Source organism: Ranitomeya imitator, chromosome 6 (assembly GCF_032444005.1).
Source record: "Ranitomeya imitator isolate aRanImi1 chromosome 6, aRanImi1.pri, whole genome shotgun sequence".
In the NCBI taxonomy this organism is placed as follows: domain Eukaryota; kingdom Metazoa; phylum Chordata; class Amphibia; order Anura; family Dendrobatidae; genus Ranitomeya; species Ranitomeya imitator.
In genome coordinates, this window is record NC_091287.1 from 78,104,734 (window position 1) to 78,132,095 (window position 27,362).

The following is a 27,362-nucleotide window of genomic DNA, read 5'->3' on the forward strand; positions in this document are numbered from 1 at the left end:
AGACGGTCTAAATATGTGCCATCAAACAGCATTGAGACATTTTAATAAATGTGGCAGATTTTAAGATTATTTACTCTACCGTAAGTTTGCAGTGTCTAAAAGTTAGAAAGTTTTAGTAAATCAGCCCAACTGTATATTTAAATACTGAATAGAAATATTAAGATACTGTAATCTAAGTCTCCTCATGGTCTGCTCCTGGTTACAAAAGAGAAGTATAATGTACAAAAGACAGTCACACACGAAGTAGCGGAATAAATTATATGTTGACAGAAGGCTAATGCGGAACATTATAAAGATTCTTTGTTGTTTTATTGAATAATGGAGGCAATCAATATATTTAAAAGTTCTTGGTAGAATGTAGACACCCGATGGTTGGTGAGACTGACGTTTTTTTCCCTAAGCCTCCTTGCTGCTTGTGAAATCTACAGACATCTTGTTAAAAGAAACTGTATGAGATGTAAATACTGGAAGTAATTTATGTCCATGCGGGGCTGCATTTGCACAACGTCTATACATCATGAACAACTTTCTACAACTGACGTAAAATACATGACGATAGTAGATTTCTCACAGGCTGAAAGACATAAAAACAGTTTGTGTTGGCATAAATGTAAGCACCATGGATTTGGCGGTTCTCCAAAGACCACAGGTTTTAGGTTTGTTTCATTACAGGGAAAATTCCCAAGTAAACACAGGGTTTGGAAAATTGCTGCTTTAGTTTTCAGTATGATTTTCTAGCACAGGGTTGCCAGTGCAGCAAATAATAAACTTATTTCTTCCTTTACTAATGTTGAATTCAGATGTCTAGGAAACATGGAGCATGGTGTACAGAATGGTCAGGGGTCTCCAGACTCGAGCAGCCTTATGTATGCCTAGGAGCCTGGCGAGTTCTGCTCAGGATACCAGCGACATGTTTCGCAGAAGTCTCAATTCCGCCTAATACAATTTTCTAAATGCATAAGCATTGAAGCAGAAGCGATAGATACCAGAGTCCATACATATATGTTTGGGCCTCCATCTTTTGCTCTAATTACGAAAAGGTCAGAGGGAAACTGTTAAAACTGACATCCTAGGTCACTAATTTTACTGCAATGTTTCTGTGCACGGTTATGTGTATCTTACTAGTACATAACTTTGTAATAGAATATACATGTTACATGTTATACATCCTGAAAAAGAATTGATAAAATATAAATCTAAATATCACAAACCTTGCAAAAAAAATTTTTTTTATAGCTTTTGTTATAGAAATCTGCTTCTTTCACCACTTAAGAGCCATTTTTCCCCTCCTCAATTTCTCATGATTCCCTGTCACTCTAAAAATAAACAGCTCAAATCCTCCTTGCTAATGACAAGATGGATTGTCATCACAGTGATTTGTCAGGTTACAGAGCATATTAAACTCTATTAAGAGGAGAAGTGCAGGGCATTCAGCACAGCGAGACTCCAGACATTCACTGGCAGATCATGCTGCAGGATTCAGCAAACCTGACTCGATCACTCCCCCTCCTAAGTGGTGGTACACTATCAATTACCTTAAATCTTAATTGGCTAACGGCATGTTTATTCTCATAAAAATGTTTAGGAATGGGTAACTCCAGCATCTTTGTCCTAATCGTACTTTTATGTTTCCCAATACGCGCCTTCATTTCCATTGTCGTCTCACCCACATATGTCAATCCACAGGGGCACACTATCATATAAACAACAAAACTGGAAGTACAGGTGTATCTTTCTCGAATTACAATTTTTTTCCCCCGTATGTGGTTGATGAAAAAAATCACCCTTCAACATGTTTCCACAACAGGCACACCCAAGGCAGGGAAAATTCCCCATTCTTGGAGGACCAAGAGTTCTCTGTATGGAAACCTTTTCTGGACCTATATCGGAATGGACCAATTTGTCTTTCAAATTACATCCTCGTTTATAGGAAAAAATAGGGGCCTGTTTAAATTCAACTGTATTGGGAAAACCTCTACTTCACAGATGCCAATGTCTCCTCAAGATTTTATTAACTTGGTTGCTAGCTGTACTGAATGCAGAGACAAAGGGGATACGTTTGTCATCATTCCTAACCTTTTCAGTCCTAACATCGAGTCATGTTAAATCCTTTACTTTATTCTTGTAATGCATTATACTTTTGCTAGGGTAGCCCCTATCCGTAAATTTCTTGCACATATCGTCTAGTCTAGGGTTAAGTAGAGCATCATCAGATACTATTCTACGAACCCTGATCATTTGACTCCATGGTAGTGATTCCACCATATTCCTAGGGTGATGGCTGTCAAAATGCAATAAACTGTTCCTGTCTGTGTTTTTCACAAACAAGTCTGTTTTCAGTAGCAACCCTTCTTTGCAGACCATTGTATCCAAAAATTGAACATATTCAGTAGAATATGTCAAGGTAAAATCCAACTCAGGGAAAATAGCATTCAACTCCCCATGGAATTCAAGAAGCTCACTCTCCTCACCATCCCAAACCACAAAGATATCGTCAATGTAGCGCCACCAGGCCCGGACAAGGGGCCAATACCTGGAACAGTACACATGTCGGTCCTCAAGTACCGCCATATAGATGTTGGTATATGTGGGGGCCACATTGGACCCCATGGCGGTACCTCTCAACTGCAAGTAGTAATCATCCCCAAAGAGGAAATCATTTCTATATAACTATAATGATCCAGTCTGTGTGCTCTGTTGTGCATTATTTTTGGCCGTATACGCCTATTGGAGGTAGGCAGCAAGAAGTAGTTGACTATATCTTGCTGCCCGAATCAACTAGGCGTATACAGACGAAAATGATGAATGGACGGCTTATTCTGAAAAGTCACCTGTAAGGACAAGTATGCTATAATCCAGTACTGATTGTCATAATAACCACTTTGCCTTTCTTTAACAGTTAGCGATGAGGAGGAGTTTAACTGCCCAGAAGAATCAAGTCCTACAAATTCTGAACAAACTTCAGACACAGAGGTAATCATTTATTACCAAATATATCTGACATTAAGATCTTTTCTAGTACGTGTGTTACTCTCCATATATTAATTAGACAAAATAATATGCATTAGCCCTAAACTGACTTGGGACCCATGTGCATACGTGTCTTTGGGATCTGTGTTGTACAAATCCTGATTATGAACCCTATTATAATCTATGCATAGGTCATTTTGTACCTTCGTGTACCTCCGTACTTCAAGGAAAAAAAAATTCTTCATTGTGTACGGCTTCATTTTGAATCCCCTCCTCAATAATCATTACTATTAAAATTGTTAATTTATTAAAGGGAACCTGTCACCACTAAATACAGTCCAGTGTACAGGCATCATGTAATGGAGCAGAGGGCGCTGAGCAGATTGATATATACCGTGGGGCAGGACAGTGGCTCAGTGGATAGTCCTGGGTTCTAATCCCACCAAGGACAACATCTGCAAGGAGTTTGTATGTTCTCCCTGAGTTTGCGTGGGTTTCCTCCGGGTTCTCCGGTTTCCTACCACATTCCAAAGACATCCTGATAGGGAATTAAGATTGTGAGCACCATTGGGGAAAGTGTGTGCAAAACTGTGAAGCGCTGCGGAATATGTTAGCGCTATATAAAAATAAAGATTATTATTATACCGTATATACTCGTGTATAAGCCAAGTTTTTAAGCACTTTTTTTGTGCTGAAAATGCCCCCATCGACTTATACATGAGTCATTGTTTCAGAAGACGGCAGGGGAGGGTGAGCAGCGGGTGACTTGCAGTGAACATTCATTTCTCTTATAGCGCACGCACAGTGTCAGCAGCAGTCGCCGTCTTCAAAGCAGCTGCTGGGCTATCACGGGTGCCCGCTTATTAAGGTAATGAATATTCACCTCTCTCCACTCCTATAGGCATGGAGAGAGGTGAATATTCATTACCTTAATGAGCAGGGACACGTGATTGCTCGGCCGCAGGAGCTGCTGGCACTGGAATGAGATGTTGTGAGGGCGCGCAGGGAAGGTAAGTAGGATGTTTGTTTTTTTTTCATGCTTTTCTCATGGGGGCCATACATACAAGGATGGTATGAAGAACCATGCAGACAAGGATGGGGATACGCAGCCATGCAGACAAGGATGGGGATACGCAGCCATGCATGCAAGGATGGGGATAAGGAGCCATGCATATAAGGATGGCGATAAGGAGCCATGCATAACAATGATGGGGATAAGGAGCCATGCATACAAGGATGGGGATAAGGAGCCATGCATACAAGGATGGGCATAAGGAGCCATGCATACAAGGATGGGTATGAGGAGCCGTGCAGACAAGGATTGGAATAAGGAGCCATGCAGACAAGGATGGGGATAAGGAGCCATGCAGACAAGGATGAGGATAAGGAGCCATGCAGATAAGGATGGGATAAAGAGCCATGTAGACAAGGATGGGGATAAGGAGCCGCCATGCAGACAAGGATGGGGATAAGGAGCCGCCATGCAGACAATGATGGGGATAAGGAGCTATGCAGACAAGGATGGGGATAAGGAGCCATGCATACCAGAGTAGGGATTAGGGAGCAACGCATACCCGGCTTATACTTGAGTAAATACTAGTTTTTTGAGGAAAAATTAGGTGCCTCGGCTTATACTCGGGTCGGCTTATTATTATTATTTATGTAACACCATTAATTCCATAGTGCTGTACATGAAAAGGGGTTACATACCAAAGTTATAGATGTCGTTTACAGTAAACAAATTTACAATGCAGAATGGTATAGAGAGGAGAGGACCCTGTCCTTGCGGACTTACATACTACGGGATAATGGGGAAGAGACAGAAGGTCGGGGGTGCAGCAGCTCGGGTGTTGATGAGGCGGCAGAATGGTTATTGCAGGCTGTAAGTGTCATGCCGTTCTGTCTGTTTCTGGTTTTCGGCATGACAATGGATATGTTTCCTCTAACCCTTTACTCTTTTCCCACTAACTTGAGCTTGGATACTGTTGGCTGTTACCTTAATGGAGCCTTCTCAGTTCCCTGCTCTGCTGCACAGTCGTACATGAGTGTTTAGGTATTTGCCCTGCTGCATACCTTCCTCATGTGCGGTCCCTGGTTGCTGCTTTGAAGCTGTCTGCGGGTTGTGAGGTCATTTGCAGTTGGTGCATGATTTTCCACGTGGTTCAGTGCTTGCAGTCTCAGCCAGGTGCCCTGAGCCTCAGATCCTGCACTGTGTGCTTAGGGTGTGCCGGGCCACACCTCCCCTGCTTTTATCAGGGTTAGGGTGTGTACTTCAAATGCTGTCCCCAGCCAATTGCTGAGGGGCAGCTCATATATAAAGCTCCCCTCGGCAGGGCCTGAGCTATACTCGCAGGGCTCTTGAACTTTGCTATGTGTGTTTGTGTTCCTGCACTTCTCCCGTCTATGTTTTGGTACTAAAATCCTTGCCTTGAGTCCTGTTTTGTCCTGTTCTGGCGCCTGCCCTGGAGGCGGTATATCCAGGCCCGAATCCTTGATCCTGTACCTGAACCTGTCTGAACTGTGTCTGCTGTGATTATGTTCCTGGAATCCCTCTGCATCTGGAGCCTCACTCCCAGTCACTTTGAGTCTCTTGAAACCGGTGTTTCTGCTGAGCATGTACTACTCTGTGCTCTGACTACCATGCGGTGTTAACCCTGTCTGGCTCATGTCCAGAAAGGCGGTGTTTGCAACATCACGCTTGGGTTCCTTCCTAGGTCCGATGCCCAGAGCCTGACGACCGCAGTCTGGAACCTGATGACTGCTGTCTGGAGCTTGGAGCCTGATGTCTCCGGTGGTGCCTGTAGGTCGTGTCGGATGTCCGGAACCGAACGACTCCTGTCTGATGTCTGCCAGTGACCCTGGGTCCAGATGTCCTGATGTCCTGTCTGTGCCCTGATGTCCTGCCTGTGTCTTCATGACCTCATGGACCCTGATGTCCTGATATCCTGTCTGTTCCCTGATGTCCTGATGCCCTGCCTGTGTCCTGATATCCTGAGGTCTTTCCTGTGTCCAGATGTCCTGATGTCCTGTCTGTATCCTGATGTCTTGCCTGCGCCCTGATGTCCTCGTGTATCCTGATGTCCTGCCTGTGTCCTGATGTCCTGCCTATGTGTGCCTCAGTGATCCGTTGGTGCCTTTGGGTCCACTGGGTGGTACTCTTCTGAGGTGTGGAATCGGGAGCCTGACATCGTCATGTTTTGTTTATGTACTGTGTGACTTTACTTTAGTAAACTTTACTTTCTCTATACCTGAAATATCGGTGTAATCATGTCCTACGTGTCTCTTTTCTTGTCCACATGCTCAGCTCCCACAGAACCCCAGTCGCTGCCCTCCGCTAGTTCGGGTAGGCCGGGCCCCCCTCTGTGGTTAAAAGGGTCCGTATTGCATCCCCGGGGGACGCGCGCCCCACGCCTTCTGAGGTTGGTCAGCTTTGGGGCCTCTATGGGCTGGGCCACATCTGCGGCTGCAGCTGACCGTGACAGTAAGCTTTCCTGAAGAGATGGGTTTTCAGGTTCCGTCTCAAGGATACCCAAGTATATACAGTAGTTTTGTCAGTAAAGATTCAGTATGATTTAAACCTCTGCTATTTCTGAGATTTGGGGTCCAGTGGGCGGTCCTATCACTGACTGACAGCTTTCTTTGTATAACTGTGTGTACAGAGATGCTGTCAGTCACTGATAGGACCCACTGGACCAAAAATGGCAGAAAGAGCAGAGGATTAAATTATGAAATCACAGGTTGTACTGAATATTTTCTCACAAAATTGTATATTAATCTGCTCAGCTCCCCTCGCTTTATTATGTGATGCCTGTAGATTAGACTGCTTTTTCGTGGGTGACAGATTCCCTTTAATATGCTATATTTTGAGATGTGACAGCAGTTTACAAGTAAAAAAAGGTCCATTCAATTCTTTTCTTATTTAAAACTACATAACTGGAAAAAAAATTAATTCTGTAATGCTGTAGATAAGCCCCCGATGTATCCTGAAAGATAAAAATGAGGTTAGATTATACTCATCCAGGGGCGGTCCCGCTGCGGTGGGCGTCGCGGTCCGGTTCGGGGCCTTCCATCTTCTTACGATGACGTCCTCTTCTTGTCTTCACGTTGCTGCTCCGGTGCAGGTGTACTTTGTCTGCAATGTTGAGGGTAGAGCAAAGTACTGCCGTGCGCAGGCGCCGGGAAAGGTCAGAGAGACCCGGCGCCTGCACACTGCAGTACTTTGCTCTGCCCTCAACAGGGCAGACAAAGTACGCCTGCACCGGAGCCGCAGCGTGAAGACAAGAAGAGGACGTCATCGTAAGAAGATGGGAGGCCCCGGACTGGACCGCGACACCCATTCGGACCGGACGGCAGCGGGACTGCCCCTGGGAGACTATAATCTAACCTCTTTTTCTTATCTTTCAGGATACATCGGGGGCTTATCTACAGCATTCCAGAATGCTGTAGATAAGCCCCTGATGCTGGTGGGCTTAGCTCATTGTCGATTTTGGGGGTGACAGGTTCCCTTTAAGATTACACATGTAATCTACCTGCAAGGATTTTAGTTAGTTGTGAAATGGGTTAGGTGGTTACTTGTTAAGATGGCAAAACCCTTTGGCTGCCGTCACACTAGCAGTATTTGGTCAGTATTTTACATCAGTATTTGTAAGTCAAAACCAGGAGTGGAACAATTAGACCTCTTTCACACTTGCGTCGGTACGGGTCCGCCGCTATGCGCCGGGCTGACGTACCGACGCACGTTGTGAAATTTGTGCACGACGTGGGAAGCGGATGCAGTTTTTCAACGCATCCGCTGCCTATTCTGAAGTCCGGGGAGGAGGGGGCGGAGTTTCAGCCGCGCATGTGTGGTAGAAAATGGCGGATGCGACGGACAAAAAAAAGTTCACTTGAAAGTTTTTTGCGTGCCGACGGTCCGCCAAAACACAACGGATCCGTTGCACGACGGACGCGACATGTGGCCATCCGTCGCTAATACAAGTCTATGGGTAAAAAATGCATCCTGCGAGCACGATTGCAGGATCAGTTTTTTTCCCAAAACGACGGATTGCTAAAAACGCAAGTGTGAAAGTACTCTTAGAGGAAAAGTATAATAGAAACATATGCACCACTTCTGCATTTATAACCCACTCCTGGTTTTGGCTTTCAAATACTGATGTAAAATACTGACCAAATACTGCTAGTGTGACGGCAGCCTTTAATCTACAGCATTTTAGTTTTATTACACAGAAGCAATAAATCTATAATATTGGAGCCTAAATGCAGATGGAATGGAAATCCAGAACAAAAAATAAATGCAACAATATGTCTTTAAGAGAAAAAGATATTAACATTAAAAGTGGTGTACTGAGCCTGCATTGTTGGCCCCTAATGCAGTGTAACACTGATAACCTGCTCCCCGTGGCACGCAGTACTGAAATAGATCAATAATGTATTACATGATTGTTCCATTTAGGGGGACCAGCCGGCCACAGGCTTTTCTAGTCCCATCAATTCCCCATGTAATTCTCGCATTTCCCTCACTGTGATGATAAAACGTCAGGTGTTTCCCCCGGGACTGGGATATTCACTGAACTATCTTCCTTGTTATGCAGAACACGGCTTGGACAGTCTGTCCTCCACGCTTCCCTCATTTGATGTTGTGTTATAGATAATAAAAACCGTCTCTATAATCCATCATCCACTGTGTGCCGCTGATCGCTGCTCTGCGCCATGTGTGCCGAAAACAATACTGGGAGAAAAGCAATGGCTTTCATTATTCAATTACTCTGATATGTAATACTATTATAGCTATTTATGTGAAAACCACCGACATTTATAGAATACACATTGTATAAAATGAGCTATGTACTTGTTTATAGATTATTAGGCTGTAAACAGACCAGCGTACGGCACTCGGCTTCTGCCCTGCTGCGAGTGTGATCCAAGTGTCAGTGCTCCGTGCTCCGATCATCTCAAGCACAGCTGCGGAGAAGACGGAGAAAGCAATTTCTCCATCTCCTCTATTTCCTGTCTCTTGTCTCTCTCATCAGACTGCACTCGAATGTCACGCCAGTGCAGTCCGATGTTTCACACGCACCCATAGACTGTGTGCCGAGTGTGCCGAGTCTCGCTGCCGAATTGGCACGAGACAATAATCGCATATCTGCTCTGCCCCATAGAGTAACACTGGGCTGAGTGGTATATAATGTTATATCATATAGCATTCGGCCATGTTGTACGGTAGTGTGACTCCAGGCTTACAGTGGATGTGACTTACCATAGTTATCGTAAATACAGTTTTCAAGGGAATGGATCAATGGATGCTGCATAGTTTGGTATATAGGACTTGAGGGAGAAAGGAATAAATCAATAGAGGCGACATTACATGATAAAGTAACATGCTTTGACCCATAGGTTCTGATATCCATATTTGTTTGATCTCTTGGGATCAATTAGAAAAATCAGTTTTGCTTTCATTAATGAGATTTAACCCCTTAATGACCGCCAATACGCCTTTTAACTGACCTGAGATATAAGAGAATAGCCTCCCCATACAGGTGACAATCCAGCATCTGTCAGTTTTACACTATAGCTGACAACTTGCTGTACCAGCCACGATCAGTATTTGCACCATCTAAATCTGTTTAACCCCTTAGATGCTGCTGTCAATAGTGACTACATCATTCTAAATGGTTAACAGAGCGTGGGGGCTTCTTCTTTGTCCCAATTGGTGCCCTCAGATCATGATTTTGTTGTCCTGATGTTTGCCATGGCAATTCATGGCCAAATAGCGGCCTTAGAGTCTGACGGCTGTAGTAATCTGTTTAGAAGTTAGAGACATTTAGGTGGTAAAAATACACATTTTCATTTCTGTCATACCACTTTGCATTAATTCCTGTAACGCACCTGAAGGGTTAATAAACTACCTGACCGCAGTTTTTGATATGTCAGGGGGTGCTGTTTTTAAAATGGTATCACGTTTGTGGGTTTCCCAATATATGGGACCCCTAAAGTCACTTCAAACATGGATAAGTCCCTAAAAAAATAAATTTTGTAAATTTCTTTGAAAAAATGAAAAATTGCTGCTACATTTTTAAACCTCCTAAACTGCTAACAAAATAAAATAATATTTTACAAATGGTCCTGATGTAAAGCAGACATGTGGGAAATGTTATTTATTAATGGTTTGCTGTTGTATGACCATCTGGATTAAAGGGATAATCATTCAAATTTAGAAAATTGCTAATTTTTTAACATTTTTCTCAAATTTTTGATATTTTTTATAAATAAACACAAAAAATGTTGAACAAAATGTACCAATATCATAAAGTATAATGTGTCACGAAAAAAACAATCTCAAAATCACTGGGATTTGTTGAAGCGTTGCAGAGTTATTACCACATAAAGTGACACTGGTCAGATTTCAAAAATTTGGCTCGGTCACTAAGGGGTTAAAACAAAAGGGTAGAATTTTTTTTATTTATTTACGGTGCATATAGCCGGGCACAGACTGGGACTAAAATTCAGCCCTGGCATTGAAAGCACACAGGTCTATGCCAGCTCTTACCCTTCCCCAGTTCCCCAGATTGGGGTCTCTGTTACTTACATTACCCTGCCTGCAGATTTACTACAAGAACTATATTTTGAATAATACCCGTCTTATATGGCAGTGGACTCGTGTGATGCGGTGCAGTAACATCATCATGCCTACTTCTGCAGATTGGCGTTGGTCTTCAGCTGGCTGGAAGTAACTTGTGTCCTGTTGGGGCAAGTGATGGAGCCATCATCGGCTCCATGCTCCGTCACAGCTGGTAACAGTAGCGGTGTCCTCAATCAATGCAGTCCATGGCTGAAACTGCCCATCTCACATTTGCCAGATTTGTCTGATAACCAGTCCGGTCCTCCATACAGCCCTAGTGTGTGATCAAATAAAAAAAAAAACATACTCAACTATGGAGCTCTACTATAGCGGGCGCCCTGCTGCATCAGCCATGATCGGTGTTGGCACCAATCGTGGCCATTTAACCCACTAGATGCTGCTCTCAATTGCAACAGCAACATCTAGAAGGTTAACAGAGGGAGAGGGGCTCCCTCTTTAATGTCATTGACACCCAAGGTATTGATAGTTGCCATGGCAACCTGGGGTCAAATAATGGATTGGGTAGCATGTCTCAGGTGTCAAGTTCTCTTTAATGCTAAAATTGGCTTAGTCACTAAGGGGTTAAAATGTGCTAGATTTATCAAACTGCATGAACCAGTTGAATAAATTTGGCATTTTAAGCCTTTCTAGTCTAAGTTCAGAACTAGATTGTATTGATAAATGTGCTCCAGTTAGTAGTAAGCGGCTTACCTTCTCCTGGTGGAGGCTGCAGCAGTTAGAAATTTTTCGTTTAACTGATTATGTAAGGGGTTTTGATCTGAAAAACGAGGATCCTGCAACTATAAAGATATAACCCGAATCAAAAAGGCAAAAAAATCTTTTGATGCACTTAAATAAAAAAATAAAAAAGCAGAATGGTGTTAACCCCTTAAGGACCTGTGACCTTCCCACAGTGGATCGTGATGATTTGCGTTCCCAAGCGCGTTCAGCATGGCAGAACAATCCTTTGCTGAATTCTAATTTTTATCTACTGTGCATTTACAATGTATATTTTAATCTACCTTTTGCTCCGGGCCTCTTAAACCTGTCCAGTGTTTTACCTTTTCTATTATTTGTTTTCTCTTAATTTCTAAAGGAACTTTCAGACATGATTATTATTTTCTTCAATCAGCATGCTCTTGTCGCAATCCTAAAGACATGTTGCATTGTTCTATGACGTGATATAGAAAAACATTTCCTGTGCGGTCCTTGGCCATAGTGTTTGCTCAAAATGTGTATCCTGGCTGTCAAAGCTTCCTTTGGTGGTTACAGTCCACATCCTGCCTTATTTGCTGACCTTTTCTACTATTTCATGATTTATGGTAGAGATGTAACATTTCTGAATTGATCGCCAAAGACTATTGATCCCGTAGCATCATCGTACTACTTCTAGTATATTGGTTCAGGTGTTTGCGGAATATGACTAGCTCAGACTTTGGTTTGACAGTGTATTCTACATTACAAACCAAGCTCACCATGTAAAGGTGTCTCATTTCTTAGGCCACCACAATAGTTTTTAATACTTCAGTAGATAAGTAATATGAAACATACTATTCAAACCACAAAAAGAAAACCTCTTCCTTTGGAGAAAGTCAGGGAAATGAAAGCCTGGGCACACACAAATTGGTCAGTTTGTGCACTAATTACCTTAGATTTGTTAATATTGGTTGTCTTTTTTTTATAACTGTCATTTTTATTAAACGTTATAAAATTTTACAATCGGAAATGAGAAAAAAACAATCACAATTTGGCTTACAAATTAGAGGATCAGAAAGAATGGAGTACAATTAGAATTAACTCTTGGAAGACGTTTCCCCCAGTGGCACCAAAACATATTGTGCAATAGAACAGAAAAAGACCAAGTCCAACAGCAGTTCTAAATAATGCCAAGTTAAGATGACCCCATCCCACAATACTAAATTAGACGAGACATACACATAGGGAAGGGAAAAAGAAACCTGTTCAAAAATCAACATGCTCCTAAATGTTGTTTTGGGCCCTAAAATAGTCCTAGGGAGCCCAGAATGTCTGAAAATTGTCCAAACTCTCATTCAATAAGGCCGTCATGTGCTCCATCCTGCGGATGTCGGCTATTTTGTCCAAAACCTACAGATAAGAGGGGGGAGTAGTCTTTTTCCAATGAAGGGCAATCAAACATCTAGCTGCTGTCAAAAGATGTAACAGCAGTCTGGTCCAATTCCTCCCCATCCCTCTAGGGGAAACATTTAGTAGGTTTATAGTCCAGCTCAACTTCCACATAGAGAACCTTTTGTATTAAGGTTTTCACCTTTTCTCACAATACAGCCAGCCAAGGGCAAGACCAGAAAATGTAGAACTGAGAACCCGGTGCTGAGCAAAAACACCAGCAAAAATTTGAGAGCTGGTGGTTAAGTCTATGAAGGAGCTCCGGAAAGTGATACCAAAACATCAAAAATTTAATATTGGCTTTCCTTGTAAAGGGTGCAGATAGAGGATTTCGACACCTTTTCCCATATATTTTACCAGCATTTGAGAGATAGCGTCCTTCTCAGGAGAGACTCACATCTAACCTTATACAGATATTTAAAGGGGGGGTCAGTCCAAGGAGTACCCAAGATCACCACCACCACCGGAGCTACCCCCTAAACAACACCAGAGCTCCCCCAACCCATTGTCTCCTTCCCCACCATCCTGTAGAATGTAAGCCCGCAAGGGCAGGGTCCTCGCCCCTCTGTATCAGTCTGTAATTGTTAGTTTGCTAACAGTAAGTGATATCTGTAATTTGTATGTAACCCCTTGTCATGTACAACACCATGGAATCAAAGGTGCTATATAAATAAATAAATAATAATCCTGTAAATATCTGATATTAACCCTTTAATTAATGTGCCTTTCTTGCAAAGCCTCTCAGTATTGGTTGTTTTTAAAGCGCCACTCCAGCTTTTTTTTTATTATTTCAACACTGGAGTGGTGCCACTAATGAGAGTTACCTGCCCCTAGATTTATAGTTACCAGCCCCTATTTTCTGTTTTTCCCTGCATCGCTCCGCCCCCTATCCGCTATCTTGTCACTGCAGTTTCTCACTGACCAGAAGTCAGAGGTAACCTTCACAAGCGCTTAATGTAAGTGCTCATGCAGATGTACATGGATTTCGGTCCAATATTGGACCACAATACTCGGATTGGCCGCTGGTTTCCCGAACATGACAGCCTCATATAAATATATGAAACTGTTGCACTCAGGTCAGGAGAGCTAAGGCCAATCCGTTCATTAGTGGTTTGTGCTTGGATTGATTGGCATGGACGTCTGAATGAGCCGTAAGTCTATGAGGTCCTCGTTCTGCCTCTCGTAGACTTGCATTAAGTAGTGACTTCCAGCTCGCCCAGCAAATATTGGAGCAATCCGGGCAATCACAACCTGCAGAAGACAACTGGAGTCGTGCTTTAAAGGGAACCTGTCACGTGAAAAAAAGGTGATATTCTGTGGATAAGCGGTTAGTCTGCGCCTGCCTGGCGCTTTGATTCCCACTGCCAGGAGGAAATGAACTCTGTTCCTCTAAGTAGCATTCGAGTTTCAGTCATAAGTGTGGTGCCGGTGCGGGTTCAGTCACCACTCTGTGTATAGAGAGCCGTAGCTGTAATTGTGTCCCCGGCACTGACAGACCGCATTTGTGATTTCAATTGGCATCAGTTTTTGTAATCATTATTTTACCCGACTTATTAACATTTATTTTATATATTCAGTAATAATCATAATAATTATCTTTATTTATATAGCGCCAACATATTCCGCTGCGCTGTACAGTTTAACAGTTTCAAACTCGCTCATTCATTCACTTCTTTCACATATTGTGGCCCCCCCATAAGATCATTAACCCCTTTCTGCCATCGGACGGAATAGTATGTCCAAGGTCAGAACCCCCGCTTTGATGTAGGTTCTGTCGATGAGCCCGCATCAAAGCCAGGACATGTCAGCAGTTTTGAACAGCTGACATGTGTCCGCAATAGGCGCGGGTGGAATCGCAATCTGCCCGCACCAATTAACTAGTTAAATGCCGCTGTCAAACTCTGACAGCGGCATTTAAAAAGCGCATCCGGCCAGAAATGCGCGCAGCGGTGACTCCCGTCACGTGATCGGGGGTCGTCGGCATGACAACCAGAGGTCTCCCTGAGACCTCGGTGGTTGTTGATGCCAGATGGCTAGGAGCGCCACCCTGTGGTCGGCACTCATAGCAATGCTGTAATTCTACTACATAGAGGCGATCTGAGCATCGCCTCTATGTAGCAGAGCCAATCAAGTTGTGCCAGCTTCTAGCCTCCCATGGAGGCTTTTGAAGCATGGCAAAAGTGAAAAAAATTGTTTTTAAAAATATGAAAAAAATATATATAAAAGTTCAAATCACCCCTCTTTCGCCCCATTCAAAATAAAACAATTTAAAAAAAATAAAGCCTACACATATTTGGTATCACCGCGGTGGTCTGTAAGTAATTAACGAGTATCTAAACTTTTTTTTTATTTATTTACTTTTCTATCCTGGCATTGCAAAGTCAAGAACTTTTATAATAATCTTCATTATCATATTTTGCTTCATTCTCTCTTAAACAGTATGCTGCAATGCTGTTTAGCATGGCCCGCCCATGCTTCTTTAGATTCAGCTTTACAATGCCGCTCCGCTAAATCCGGCAAAAAGGGAGAATCTGTTATGGATCCAATAACCCAAACTGTCTCTGATGGAGCATGAACTGTGACTACAGACTATACTGGCAGGAGATACAAATCTGTGGGCCAAGCAAAAGTTGGGAGACAGTGTGTATCTCCTGGTACGGGGACAGTGGAACTATTGGCCCCAGGATGGGATCTTGTGGACTGGGGACATTGTATTGTGACCATCTACCCAGAATTGCTTTAAGACCTGGACGTAAGGAATGAAAATAATTAAATTGATAAACTGCCTAGGTGATTATTACGACCCACAACCTCAGATCTCCACACCCAGCCAGACCCTTTTGGTTACTCCTAAATCCGGGACCCAGAATCCAGTCAAGTTAAAACTCTCGGTAACCTCGTGTTACTGGTATAGATGTTACATTACCAAAGCTAGTCATTAAATAATGCTGATTGAATATACTCGTTAGATTTCTCGAGCATGCTCGGGGGTCCTCCGAGTATTTTTTGGTGCTTGGAGTTTTAGTTTTTAGCGCCGGAGCTGAATGATTTACATCTGTTAGCCAGCATAAGTACATTTGGGGATTACCTAGTAACCGGGCAACCCCGACATGTACTTATGCTGGCTAACAGATGTAAATCATTCAGCTCCGGCGCTAAAAACTAAAACTCCGAGCACTAAAAAATACTCGGAGGACCCCCAAGCCTGCTCGAGAAATCTCAAGTAACAAATATATTCGCTCATCACTACTAGTCATCTGAGTGACACATATCTGCCATTCAGGACCTTACCTCCTGCTTTCTAAGAAATTATATAATCCCATTCTGTAAATTAGATTGTCCACACTGTTCTTGATGAGGGGTGTGCCAGAGTCAGACGCTTCTTTTAAAAAGAGGAGTTTGCCCCCACTCTGTCCCTGTCCTGCCCCAGTCCTGCTCATTTTGGTGGAGCTGGGAGAAACGGTTGTGAAAAATCCAAAAGTCCTAAAATTTTGGCCCAATTTCGAGTTCAGGCCAAATTTTGCGACTTTTCCAAGCTTTTACACCAGATGTCTGTCATGTAAGGTAAAAAGATTAGTGAACGGTTTCCACGCTGCTGAAAGGATTGAGACGTATATCCCTGTAACAATTAAATAAGGTTGTAGTTTATTCTACGTGTTTCGAAGTACAGAGTTACGTCTTCTCCAGGAAGGACAACATGTACAGTGCAGACCAAAAGTTTGGACACACCTTCTCATTTAAAGATTTTTCTGTATTTTCATGACTATGAAAATTGTACAATAACACTGAAGGCATCAAAACTATGAATTAACACATGTGGAATTACCGTATATACTTAACAAAAAAGTGTGAAACAACTGAAATTATGTCTTATATTCTAGGTTCTTCAAAGTAGCCACCTTTTGCTTTGATGACTTCTTTGCACACTCTTGGCATTCTCTTGATGAGCTTCAAGAGGTAGTCACCGGGAATGGTCTTCCAACAATCTTGAAGGAGTTCCCAGAGATGCTTAGCACTCTGCGGTCCAGCTCACCCCAAACCATCTCGATTGGGTTCAGGTCTGGTGACTGTGGAGTCCAGGTCATCTGGTGTAGCACCCCATCACTCTCCTTCTTGGTCAAATAGCCCTTACACAGCCTGGAGGTGTGTTTGGGGTCATTGTCCTATTGAAAAATAAATGATGGTCCAACTAAATGCAAACCGGATGGAATAGCATGCCGCTGCAAGATGCTGTGGTAGCCATGCTGGTTCAATATGCCTTCAATTTTGAATAAATCCCCAACAGTGTCACCAGCAAAGCACCCCCACACCATCACACCTCCTCCTTCATGCTTCACGGTGGGAACCAGGCATGTAGAGTCCATCCGTTCACCTTTTCTGCGTCGCACAAAGACACGGTGGTTGGAACCAAAGATCTCAAATTTAGACTCATCAGACCAAAGCACAGATTTCCGCTGGTCTAATGTCCATTCCTTGTGTTCTTTAGCCCAAACAAGTCTCTTCTGCTTGTTGCCTGTACTTAGCAGTGGTTTCCTAGCAGCTATTTTACCATGAAGGCCTGCTGCACAAAGTCTCCTCTTAACAGTTGTTGTAGAGATGTGTCTGCTGCTAGAACTCTGTGTGGCATTGACCTGGTCTCTAATCTGAGCTGCTGTTAACCTGCGATTTCTGAGGCTGGTGACTCAGATAAACTTATCCTCAGAAGCAGAGGTGACTCTTGGTCTTCCTTTCCTGGGGAGGTCCTCATGTGAGCCAGTTTCTTTGTAGCGCTTGATGGTTTTTGCCACTGCACTTGGGGACACTTTCAAAGTTTTCCCAATTTTTCGGACTGACTGACCTTTATTTCTTAAAGTAATGATGTCCACTCGTTTTTCTTTACTTAGCTGCTTTTTTCTTGCCATAATACAAATTCTAACAGTCTATTCAGTAGGACTATCAGCTATGTATCCACCAGACTTCTGCACAACACAACTAATGGTCCCAACACCATTTATAAGGCAAGAAATCCCACTTATTAAACCTGACAGGGCACACCTGTGAAGTGAAAAGCATTCCTGGTGACTACCTCTTGCAGCTCATCAAGAGAATGCCAAGAGCGTGCAAAGCAGTCATCAAAGCAAAAGGTGGCTACTTTGAAGAACTTAGAATATAAGACATAATTTCAGTTGTTTCACACTTTTTTGTTAAGTATATAATTCCACATGTGTTAATTCATAGTTTTGATGCCTTCAGTGTGAATGTACAATTTTCATGGTCATGAAAATACAGAAAAATCTTTAAATGAGAAGGTGTGTCCAAACTTTTGGTCTGTACTGTATATGTAGAGTTCTGTCATGAAAACTTTGATGAATCGGACTAGCTAGGATTTCTTCACCTCTTGTGCATACCTCCCTCTCACTCCTATTTGCCTCCTAACTCCCTTCTTTCTATTGCTACCCCCATACACCTCTCTCTTGTATTGTTTTTTTTCCTGGAATCAAAACCATTTTGATTTACCATTTTGAAATGTACATTTTTTGTTTATTCCAAAATGTTCAATAAATATTTACAGTTTAAAAAAAAGGAAAACTTTTTGAATCAACCTGCGAAGCGCAGTGCTAGTTCTATTTCATGTGTAGTGTCTGCAGTACATTTCCTACAGAATGGAGCTGTTCTACAGTCCAGTGCAGCTGCTGCTACACCTTTATCTGAGCTGACCCTTGCAGCTATCTTCATAACGTTGTTGATCGGTTTAGATGCTTGGTGTTCGACCCCACTACCGACCCTATATTGATGATGTGTCCTACCGACAAGTCATCAATTTGTTGTTACCGGTCAACCCTATTAATTGTAAGTGTAGGAGTAGATTTAGATTACAACAATAGAAGTGTCTTATTTATAAGCAAATTAGTCTTGACTTTATATTACAAATGTCACCCTACTTGAATTCTATGAATGGTGATTTAACCCTTCACTTCTCAATATTCATTTCCTTCAATACACTAATTAAACAGATAATTTCCTCCTACGTTACCTAAAGTCGTCTTCATAGAGCCGTTTACAATAGGATAAGTTCCTAACGTGATCATTCTATCTCACTACATTACTTTCATCCATATATCAGATACTTCTCTGCAGAGATAGTATGAACATGAACACTGCCATTAGTGAAAAGCAAGACTGATTGAATGTATCATTCTTCACATGTATTATCACATTGTGTTGGGGTGCAAGAAAATAAATTAAATTACCAGTATATCATATATCACAGTGGTGGACCACACCAGGGGAAACAAGTGGTATCTATCCATTTATAGCAGCTTGTGGATGTGAAACTTAGATAAAGGATCTACTTACATGTTCAGTAATCTTGTAATGCCCTCAAAATTTCTGGGATCAGCCAAAATTTGCACAATATTCTTTTATAAAGCATTATTTTTAATGTTCCGCTTAACAACAAAAATAACAATAAATAAAACTTCTAATGCATTTATTGGCAGGACCAAAACCATTAACTCCACCCTTATGGGGAGCTAGCTCCAAAAGTTAAACAATGATTAAATAAGCCTAACTATGATATATCTAATAGAGACAAAATGCTGAACTAAATGGCAAATGACTTCAGCTGCACATGTAATTTTCTCTACTGCAGCCGCTGCCGATGTCTTTCTTGCAGACATAAGTTAAACTTTTTTTCATTTGTTATAATATTTTAATAACTACCGATCTATGCAGTAATTGCTATTTAAATAGAGAAGTGATGTCAGAGAACAGCCATTATTGCTTTTGTGTTTGTCCTTAAGTGACCAAAGACTTGTTAGAAAGGTGAATTCATACTGTACGGAAGTAGAGATGCTTATCTTGTAGCTGTTATCGGCAAACGTGACAGACCTGAAAGAAGGCAGCTTAGACTTAAAGATGTATTGATTGTTCCTGGCTTCTCTGTCTGTAATAATCGAGCCTTATTTTAGATAGATTTTGCTCTCTACTCAACAGAATGTTCTAAAACCTGTTTATTTTATTATTACAGAAAAATACAGTTATGGCACATGCAGTTGTACGGTCTTACTTTTTGTTCTTTATGACCATTTTTTGTCCTGACAAAAAAAATAACAAAAAAATAAACACGATGTTAAGTTAGTTTTTTTTTATATTAATTCAGATATGTTTACTTGCTCTTTTTTCATGCATTTTTTTTTAAATTCTGCGTATTGGAAATGCATGAAAAAAAAACACACCTAGAGCATGCGGTCTACCAAATCTACCAAATAGTAGGTGTCCCAGTGATAAATTCAGTCTACTAAATCTACCAAATAGTAGGTGCCCCTGTGATAAATTCAGTCTACTAAATCTACCAAATAGTAGGTGCCCCTGTGATAAATTCAGTCTACTAAATCTACCAAATAGTATGTGCCCCTGTGATAAATTCGGTCTACTAAATCTACCAAATAGTAGGTGCCCCTGTGATAAATTCGGTCTACTAAATCTACCAAATAGTAGGTGCCCCAGTGATAAATTCTGTCTACTAAATCTACCAAATAGTAGGTGCCCCTGTGATAAATTCGGTCTACCAAATAGTAGGTGCCCCTGTGATAAATTCGGTCTACCAAATAGTAGGTGCCCCTGTGATAAATTCGGTCTACCAAATATTAGGTGCCCCTGTGATAAATTTGGCACATCATCCAACTGCTTCATGTATGTTTATACTGTCTGAATAGTAAATCTGCCCCATTGACTCGAAGGCCTGGTGCGCATGGCCATATTTGGTTAAATGTTTGCTCTCGGTGAAAATCACGTATCGCACTCGGATCAATGTTATCCATTGTGGCCGTTCAGATGATCAATGTTTTTTTTTCACTGACCAAATCTGTATATATATATAAAAAAAGATTGCAGTATGCACAATTGTCCTCTGGAAATTGGATGAGGCATGCCCATTCAAGTCTATGGGTGCAAGAAAAAAACTGGATGCCACCGTATAGCATCCGATTTTTATAGATTAATTGCAATTTTATAACATACGAAACTGTAAATGGTCCTGTAAATAATAGCTGCTGTAAAAAAACAAACACAGATTGTATGCAGACTGCACACAGATGACAAGTGAGAATTTTTTCTCTCTACTTTTCTGGATCCAAGTCTGAACTAATTTTTATACTGTCATGTGACCGTCCGTATAAGAGGAAAACAAACAGAATGGAGTGAGAAAACGACTTGGGGCCACTGTATTGGCAGCTAAAAAAACATTCAGAAAACTATGCTTTGATTTAATAAGTTTCTGAATTTAGTTTAGATTTTTTTTCAAGCAGGTTATAAAGGCTGCGTCTTTGTGCAACTATTTTAATGCGTACACCTGTCTATTCTTTATTGATCAGGGAAAAGGTCTTACCAATTACCGTATGTTTAAGATTTCTCGGTTTTGTATTTGCTCCATCTGCTTTAAATGGGAAAACTGTATTGATTTAATAAACTTGATAAATCGCTGTAATTTTCATAGTCAAATGTCTGCAATGGCATTTATTCCTCATAGATTAAGGTCTCAGCATTGATCATTCATTGCAAAAAGAGAAATTAATTCCATCCCTCCTGCTCAACAGTTCTAGAAAAAAATGCATTTCCAATTGTAGTGAAAGCAGCATCAATTTAGTGTTGAGCACCATTGTATTTTTATTTAGTTAAAAAGATGACTTATGTACTAAAATTTTTGGAAATAGCGCACTGCCTCAGTAGTCTTGATCGCCTTTGTCACATCTAAAAATTTAAATTTTAGATGTACTTTACCAATAATCAGTGTCATAACTAGAGTCCGATGGGCCCCAGTTCAAAATTTGGACAGATGTTGGTCATATTTATGGGCCCTTCTAGCGTTCTAAATACTATAAAAACATACGTGTTTGGCCTCCCATCATTATGTAGTAATGTCCCCGATCCTTTACTCATGTCCCAAATCTGGGGTCCCTTCCAGGTGTATACAGTATATCAGTCTTTCCTGGGCCCCTTCCAGATACACATGTCCCCCTTCCAGGTACACATGTCTCCCATCCTGGTATATACAAGTGCTTCAAAAGAGCTGTTTGTTGAGCTTTCCATGCATGTGTCATGACTGTGACACAGCCGCGACACATGCAGCTGCGGCGCCGATCAGCTGATTAGCCGGCTCGATCCAGGAACCGGGTTTCCTCTGCAGCTTATTTGGCAAGCGCTATAGCTTGCCGAGTAAGAGGGAACCCGAACAAATTCGCTCATTTCTAATTATGACATGCATGTCCCACATCCTGGTATGCATGTTCCACATTTTGATATAATGTCCTCCATCCTGGTATACATTTCCCACCATCCTGGCTTACATTTTCATCCATCCTGACGTACATTGTCCCCCATCCTGGCGTACACTTTTGCCCATCATGTTGTACATTTTCGCCCATTTTGGTGTACATTGTCCCCCTTCCTGGTGTACATTGTCCCCCTACCTGGCGTACAATTTCCCACACCCTGGCATACATTTTTTCCACACCCTAGCATACATTGTCCCCCTTCCTGGAATACATATTACCCAGTAGTAGCAGTAATTTTAGTAACTACAAAATTTGTAAATGCATGGTAAAGTATTTATTGGGTACAGGATAGCTGATAACTTTTATATCAGTGGCCGTCTGACTGCAGTGTGCATTCTCGACTGCCGCTCCTTTCTGTGTGACTGGTTGAGATGGTTTATGGCTCTTCTTAGTGCAATGTCCCCTATAAGAACCTGTGCTTACTTTGTTACAGATTCTTGACCTGACAGACTCCCTTTAATCTTAGAGGAAAGACTCTTGTAGACTGTCTAAAAAAATGTCATCTTATTTATAGTGCTGTAAAATGTTCTGATTCTTAGCTACAAGTACACGTTGACCTTCCGTAAAGGAAAGTTTTAAAATTAACAGGAAAGATCTTGGCTATTATTGCTCTTTATTACATTAAAAGTACATGGGAGGGTACTTCATACATTGTTAAGACACTGAACCTTGAGACACTAGATTTTATCTTCACCTTTTATTGAATTACCATGCTTCCGATGTTTTATCTGGAACTCTGTACATGCAGTGTCTAGATTATAGGGAATTTCTCAGAAACTCGGTGTGCAAAACCGGCCGTAATTAGTTCTCCAGGTCTTTGTCTCTATTACAATGTGTCTGCGGTAACCAGAAAGACGGTGAAGATTGCACTGCGATCTCATGACTTAAGGTACCGTCTCACAGTGGCACTTTGGTCGCTACGACGGCACGATCCGTGACGCTCCAGCATCGCTCCAATATCGCTCCAGCATCGTAGACTGCTGTCACACTTTGCAATGCACGACGCTGGAGCGATAACTTCACGACGTATTTGCGATGTAGAAGCTGTTGGTTACTATGCGCACATCGTATACAATATCGTGCACACCTTTGTTACACCATGCGATCATGCCGCCACAGCGGGACACTAGACGACGAAAGAAAGTTTCAAACGATCTGCTACGACGTACGATTCTCAGCGGGGTCCCTGATCGCAGTAGCGTGTCAGACACAGCAAGATCGTAAGTATATCGCTGGAACGTCACGAATCGTGCCGTCGTAGCGATCAAAATGCCACTGTGTGACGGTACCCTTAGCCATGCCATGTCTTTGTACAGACTGGCAGGAGCATTTTGTTTGTTTGCACTGATGTTGGTACAAGTATTCATGATGCCACAGAAAAGTGGATGAGAAGCTGAATACAATTTCCGGGACATGCAGTGTGTGCTGAGGCTACTTTCTTGTATCTGCAGGACTTTTTGCACTGTACAGAGCATACAACTGAGTAAAAGGTATAGTGAATCGGGAGCTCTAGAATCAAATTACAGACCCTTATAGCCAACACTTGCTCATATTGTGTGTTTGTACTCCTGAATCACAACAATAACTGTGTAAAATTTTTATTCTTTAATTTAAGCAGCTAAGTCCTAGTGGTGCACTAATTTGGGCACACATTCCCCTCCCACACCTTTAGTACCCGTAACCAAAAGCTTTCTGCTCCCATGAAGACCAGCCTATGGCTGGGCTTCATAATTCACTATATACTGTAATATGTGGTTATTGCAGTATTTAACTCAGCCCCCAAAATGATTCGTATATGGCTGCTTTTTAAAGAGCAAAAAGTCACAACATAATCATAAAAATTTGAATTGTCCCTTATACCTCTCCATGTTAAAAAAAATAAATAAATAAATAAGTCGCCACACAGCTCCATTAATGGAAAAATAAAACACATACAGTTCTCAGTATGTTTTTGTGATTAGTATTTTTGCAATTGTTAACAATGGCATCAGACTTGTTTGATATTTTTATGATTCTACAACATTTTTATTCCAAATTGATATCTGCATTCTTGAAACTTGATTGTAAAATTCTTTAGTCATGGGCCCAGTTAACTGACACAAATTAATTGACCAGTTTATTTTTTTCTTTATTTTAAATTGATTATTTCCTGTACACCGAAACTAGAAACTTGTGCCAAACAATTCTCTCCTGAGAAAGAGTGTAACCTTGCCACGAAGAGAAAAATTGATGAAAGGTTGCAACCAAGGAAAGTCTGGATGGTTGATAAGCAGCCCCAATCAAGTACCAAAGAAAGCTGTCCTGTAGGCTAAGGGTGCATCAGTGTCAACGAGAACTATCTGTCGACATTTAAATGAAATGCTGCTGATACAGACATAAAAATGCTAGACTGCAGTTTTCCAAAATGTACATGAGTAACCCAAATTCCTTTTTGGAAAATATCTTCTGGACACATGAGACCAAGATAGAGCTTTTTGGTAAAGTGCATCATCCTACTGTTTACCGAAAGCAGAATGATGTCTACAAACAAAAGAACACAGTACTTACAGTCAAATATGGTGGAGGTTCAAAGATTTTTTTGGGGTTGTTTTGTTGCCTCTGGCATTGGATACCTGGAGTATGTGCAAGGAATCCTGAAATCTGAAGATTACCAATGGATTTTGGGTCACAATGTAGTGCCCAGTGTCAGAAAGGTGAGGTTTGCGTCCTAGGTCATGATATTCCAGCAAGAGAATGACCCCCAAACATATTTCAAGAAGTACCCAGAAATGGAAACAAAGCGCTGGAGAGTTCTGACATGGGCAGCAATGAGTCTGGATCTAAATACAATTGAACACTTCTAGAGAGAAATTGCTATTGGTCTTCAAATATGAGAGACCTGGAGCAGTTTGCAAAAGAAGAGTGGTCCAAAATTCAAGTTGAGAGGTGTAAGAAGCTTGTATGTTTGTAGGTGTGTGTGTCTGTGTAATATATATATATATACAGTGCCTTGTGAAAGTATTCGGCTCCCTGGAACTTTTCAACCTTTTCCCACATATCACGCTTCAAACATAAAGATACCAATTGTAAATTTTTGGTGAGGAATCAACAACAAGTGGAACACAATTGTGAAGTTGAACTAAATTTATTGTTTATTTTAAATTTTTGTGGAAATTCAAAAACTGAAAAGTGGGGCATGCAATATTGTTCGGCCCATTTACTTTTAGTGCAGCAGAATCACTCCAGAAGTTCATTGTAGATCTCTGAATGATGCAATATTGTCCTAAATGCCTAATGATGATAAATATAATCCACCTGCGTGTAATCAAGTCTCCGTATAAATGCACCTGCTCTGTGATAGTCTCAGGGTTCTGTTTGAAGCACAGAGAGCATCATGAAGACCAAGGAACACAACAGGCAGGTCCGTGATACTGTTGTGGAGAAGTTTAAAGCCGGATTTGGATACAAAATGATTTCCAAAACTTTAAACATCCCAAGGAGCAAAGTGCAAGCGATCATATTGAAATGAAGGGGTATCATACCACTGCAAATCTACCAAGACCCGGCCGTCCTTCTAAACTTTCATCTCAAACAAGGAGAAGCCTGATCAGATATGCAGCCAAGAGGCCCATGATCACTCTGGATGAACTGCAGAGATCTACAGCTGAGGTGAGACATTCTGTCCATAAGACAACAATCAGTCGTACACTGCACAAATCTGGCCTTTATGGAAGAGTGGCAAGAAGAAAGCCATTTCTCAAACATATCCATAAAAAGTGTCATTTAAAGTTTGCAACAAACTCTTAAAGGATTTTCTTGCAAAAATAACCTGTTTTCAGATGGAAGTTGGTTTGAACAATACCTGATTGCCACTAGTTTTAGAAACTAACAGTGAGCTGCTGTTGTGACAAGGGGAGCAATGACTACCCATGTAACACACACCGCCTTGTACGGCATGAGCTGTTTGCTTGGCTACTGGGCGGATTCTGAGCAGATTCTAAACATTTATGCTATATAATAATATATATGAAAAAAGGTTTGTCTTGATGGCACAATCCATTTAAAGAGAACATGTGACCGTGTCAAAAGTGGCCAGTTTTTGCTTCTATTTTACTTCCGTTGACTCGACTGAGTACACAGGTTTTGTTTTTTTTAATCCGATATATGTTTCCAGAGATATGGGCCTTTTGGTTTGGTCGTTTTTGTTTATGGTCTTTTCCAGGCGCTGTAACCTTGGCAAATAAAAAACATATTTTATGTAATATGTACTTTAGGCACACAGTTTCAATGGATATTTTTAACACACTACTCCCCCATTACAAAATTTGCAAACTTTCTGTTTGTAATGAACCAAAGAAAAATGTAAAAATTTCTGCACAACTAATATAACAAGTAGTTGCTGCAAATTTAAGGCTGTGTGCACACGTTGCCGATTAGGCTTAGGAATTTTTGGTGCGGATTCTGCATCTCTTGGCAGAAAACGCAGGTGCGGATTTGTTGCATTTTTTGTGCTGATTTTGTGCATTTTTGCTGCGGATTTTTTGCTGATTTAGGCTATGTGCACACGGGTAAAAAGAGGTGCAGAATTTTCTGCACAAAATTCGCATCTCCTGGCAGAATCTGCAGCTGCGGATTTGCAGCGGTTTTTATGCAGTTTTAGTGTGGTTTTTGTGCGGAATTGATGCAGATTTTCTGCAGTTTTTACCCTTGCGGATTTCAATTAATGTAGGGGTGCAGAAACGCTGCAGAACTGCACAAAAGTGACATGCACTTCTTTGAAATCTGCAGTGTTTCTGCGCAGATTTTTGTGCACCATGTGCACAGCTTCTTTTTTTCACATTGATTTACATTGTACTGTAAATCACAGTGCAGATCTGCAGTGTTTCTGCTGCAGAAAAAAACGCTGCAGATCTGCAGGAAATCTGCACTAAATCTGCATTGTGTGCACACAGCTTACTGCGTTTTTTACCCCTGCGGATTTCTATAATGGAATGGGTACAAAAACGCTGCAGATCCGCAAAAAAGAAGTGACATGCTACTTCTTTTAATCCGCAGCGTTTCCGCACGGAATTTTCCGCACCATCTGCACAGCGTTTTTTTTTTCTCATTGATTTACATTGTACTGTAAATCACTTGCAGATCTGCAGCGTTTCTGCACAGCAAAAAACGCTACGGATCCGCGGGAAATCCGCAACGTTTGCACATACCCTAACACACAATTCCACTTTGACTATAGCAGAATTATTCACGCCCTTCATGACAAACGTCTTTAGTACTAAGCAGAGCATATTTGGCTGTTATAACCTGCTGAAAACATGATACTTAACCTCCAGCCT

At 41.5% G+C, this 27,362-nt stretch overlaps 1 protein-coding gene across 1 annotated transcript in view; it reads left to right on the forward strand.

The window, feature by feature from the left end:
- Positions 1-27,362, forward strand: part of RAPGEF5 (Rap guanine nucleotide exchange factor 5) — a 350,639-nt gene that overhangs the window by 200,211 nt on the left and 123,066 nt on the right. The window contains exon 8 of the mRNA XM_069729804.1: positions 2,900-2,973. Coding sequence (XP_069585905.1) covers positions 2,900-2,973 — 74 coding nt within the window. The remainder of the gene's footprint in view (positions 1-2,899; positions 2,974-27,362) is intronic.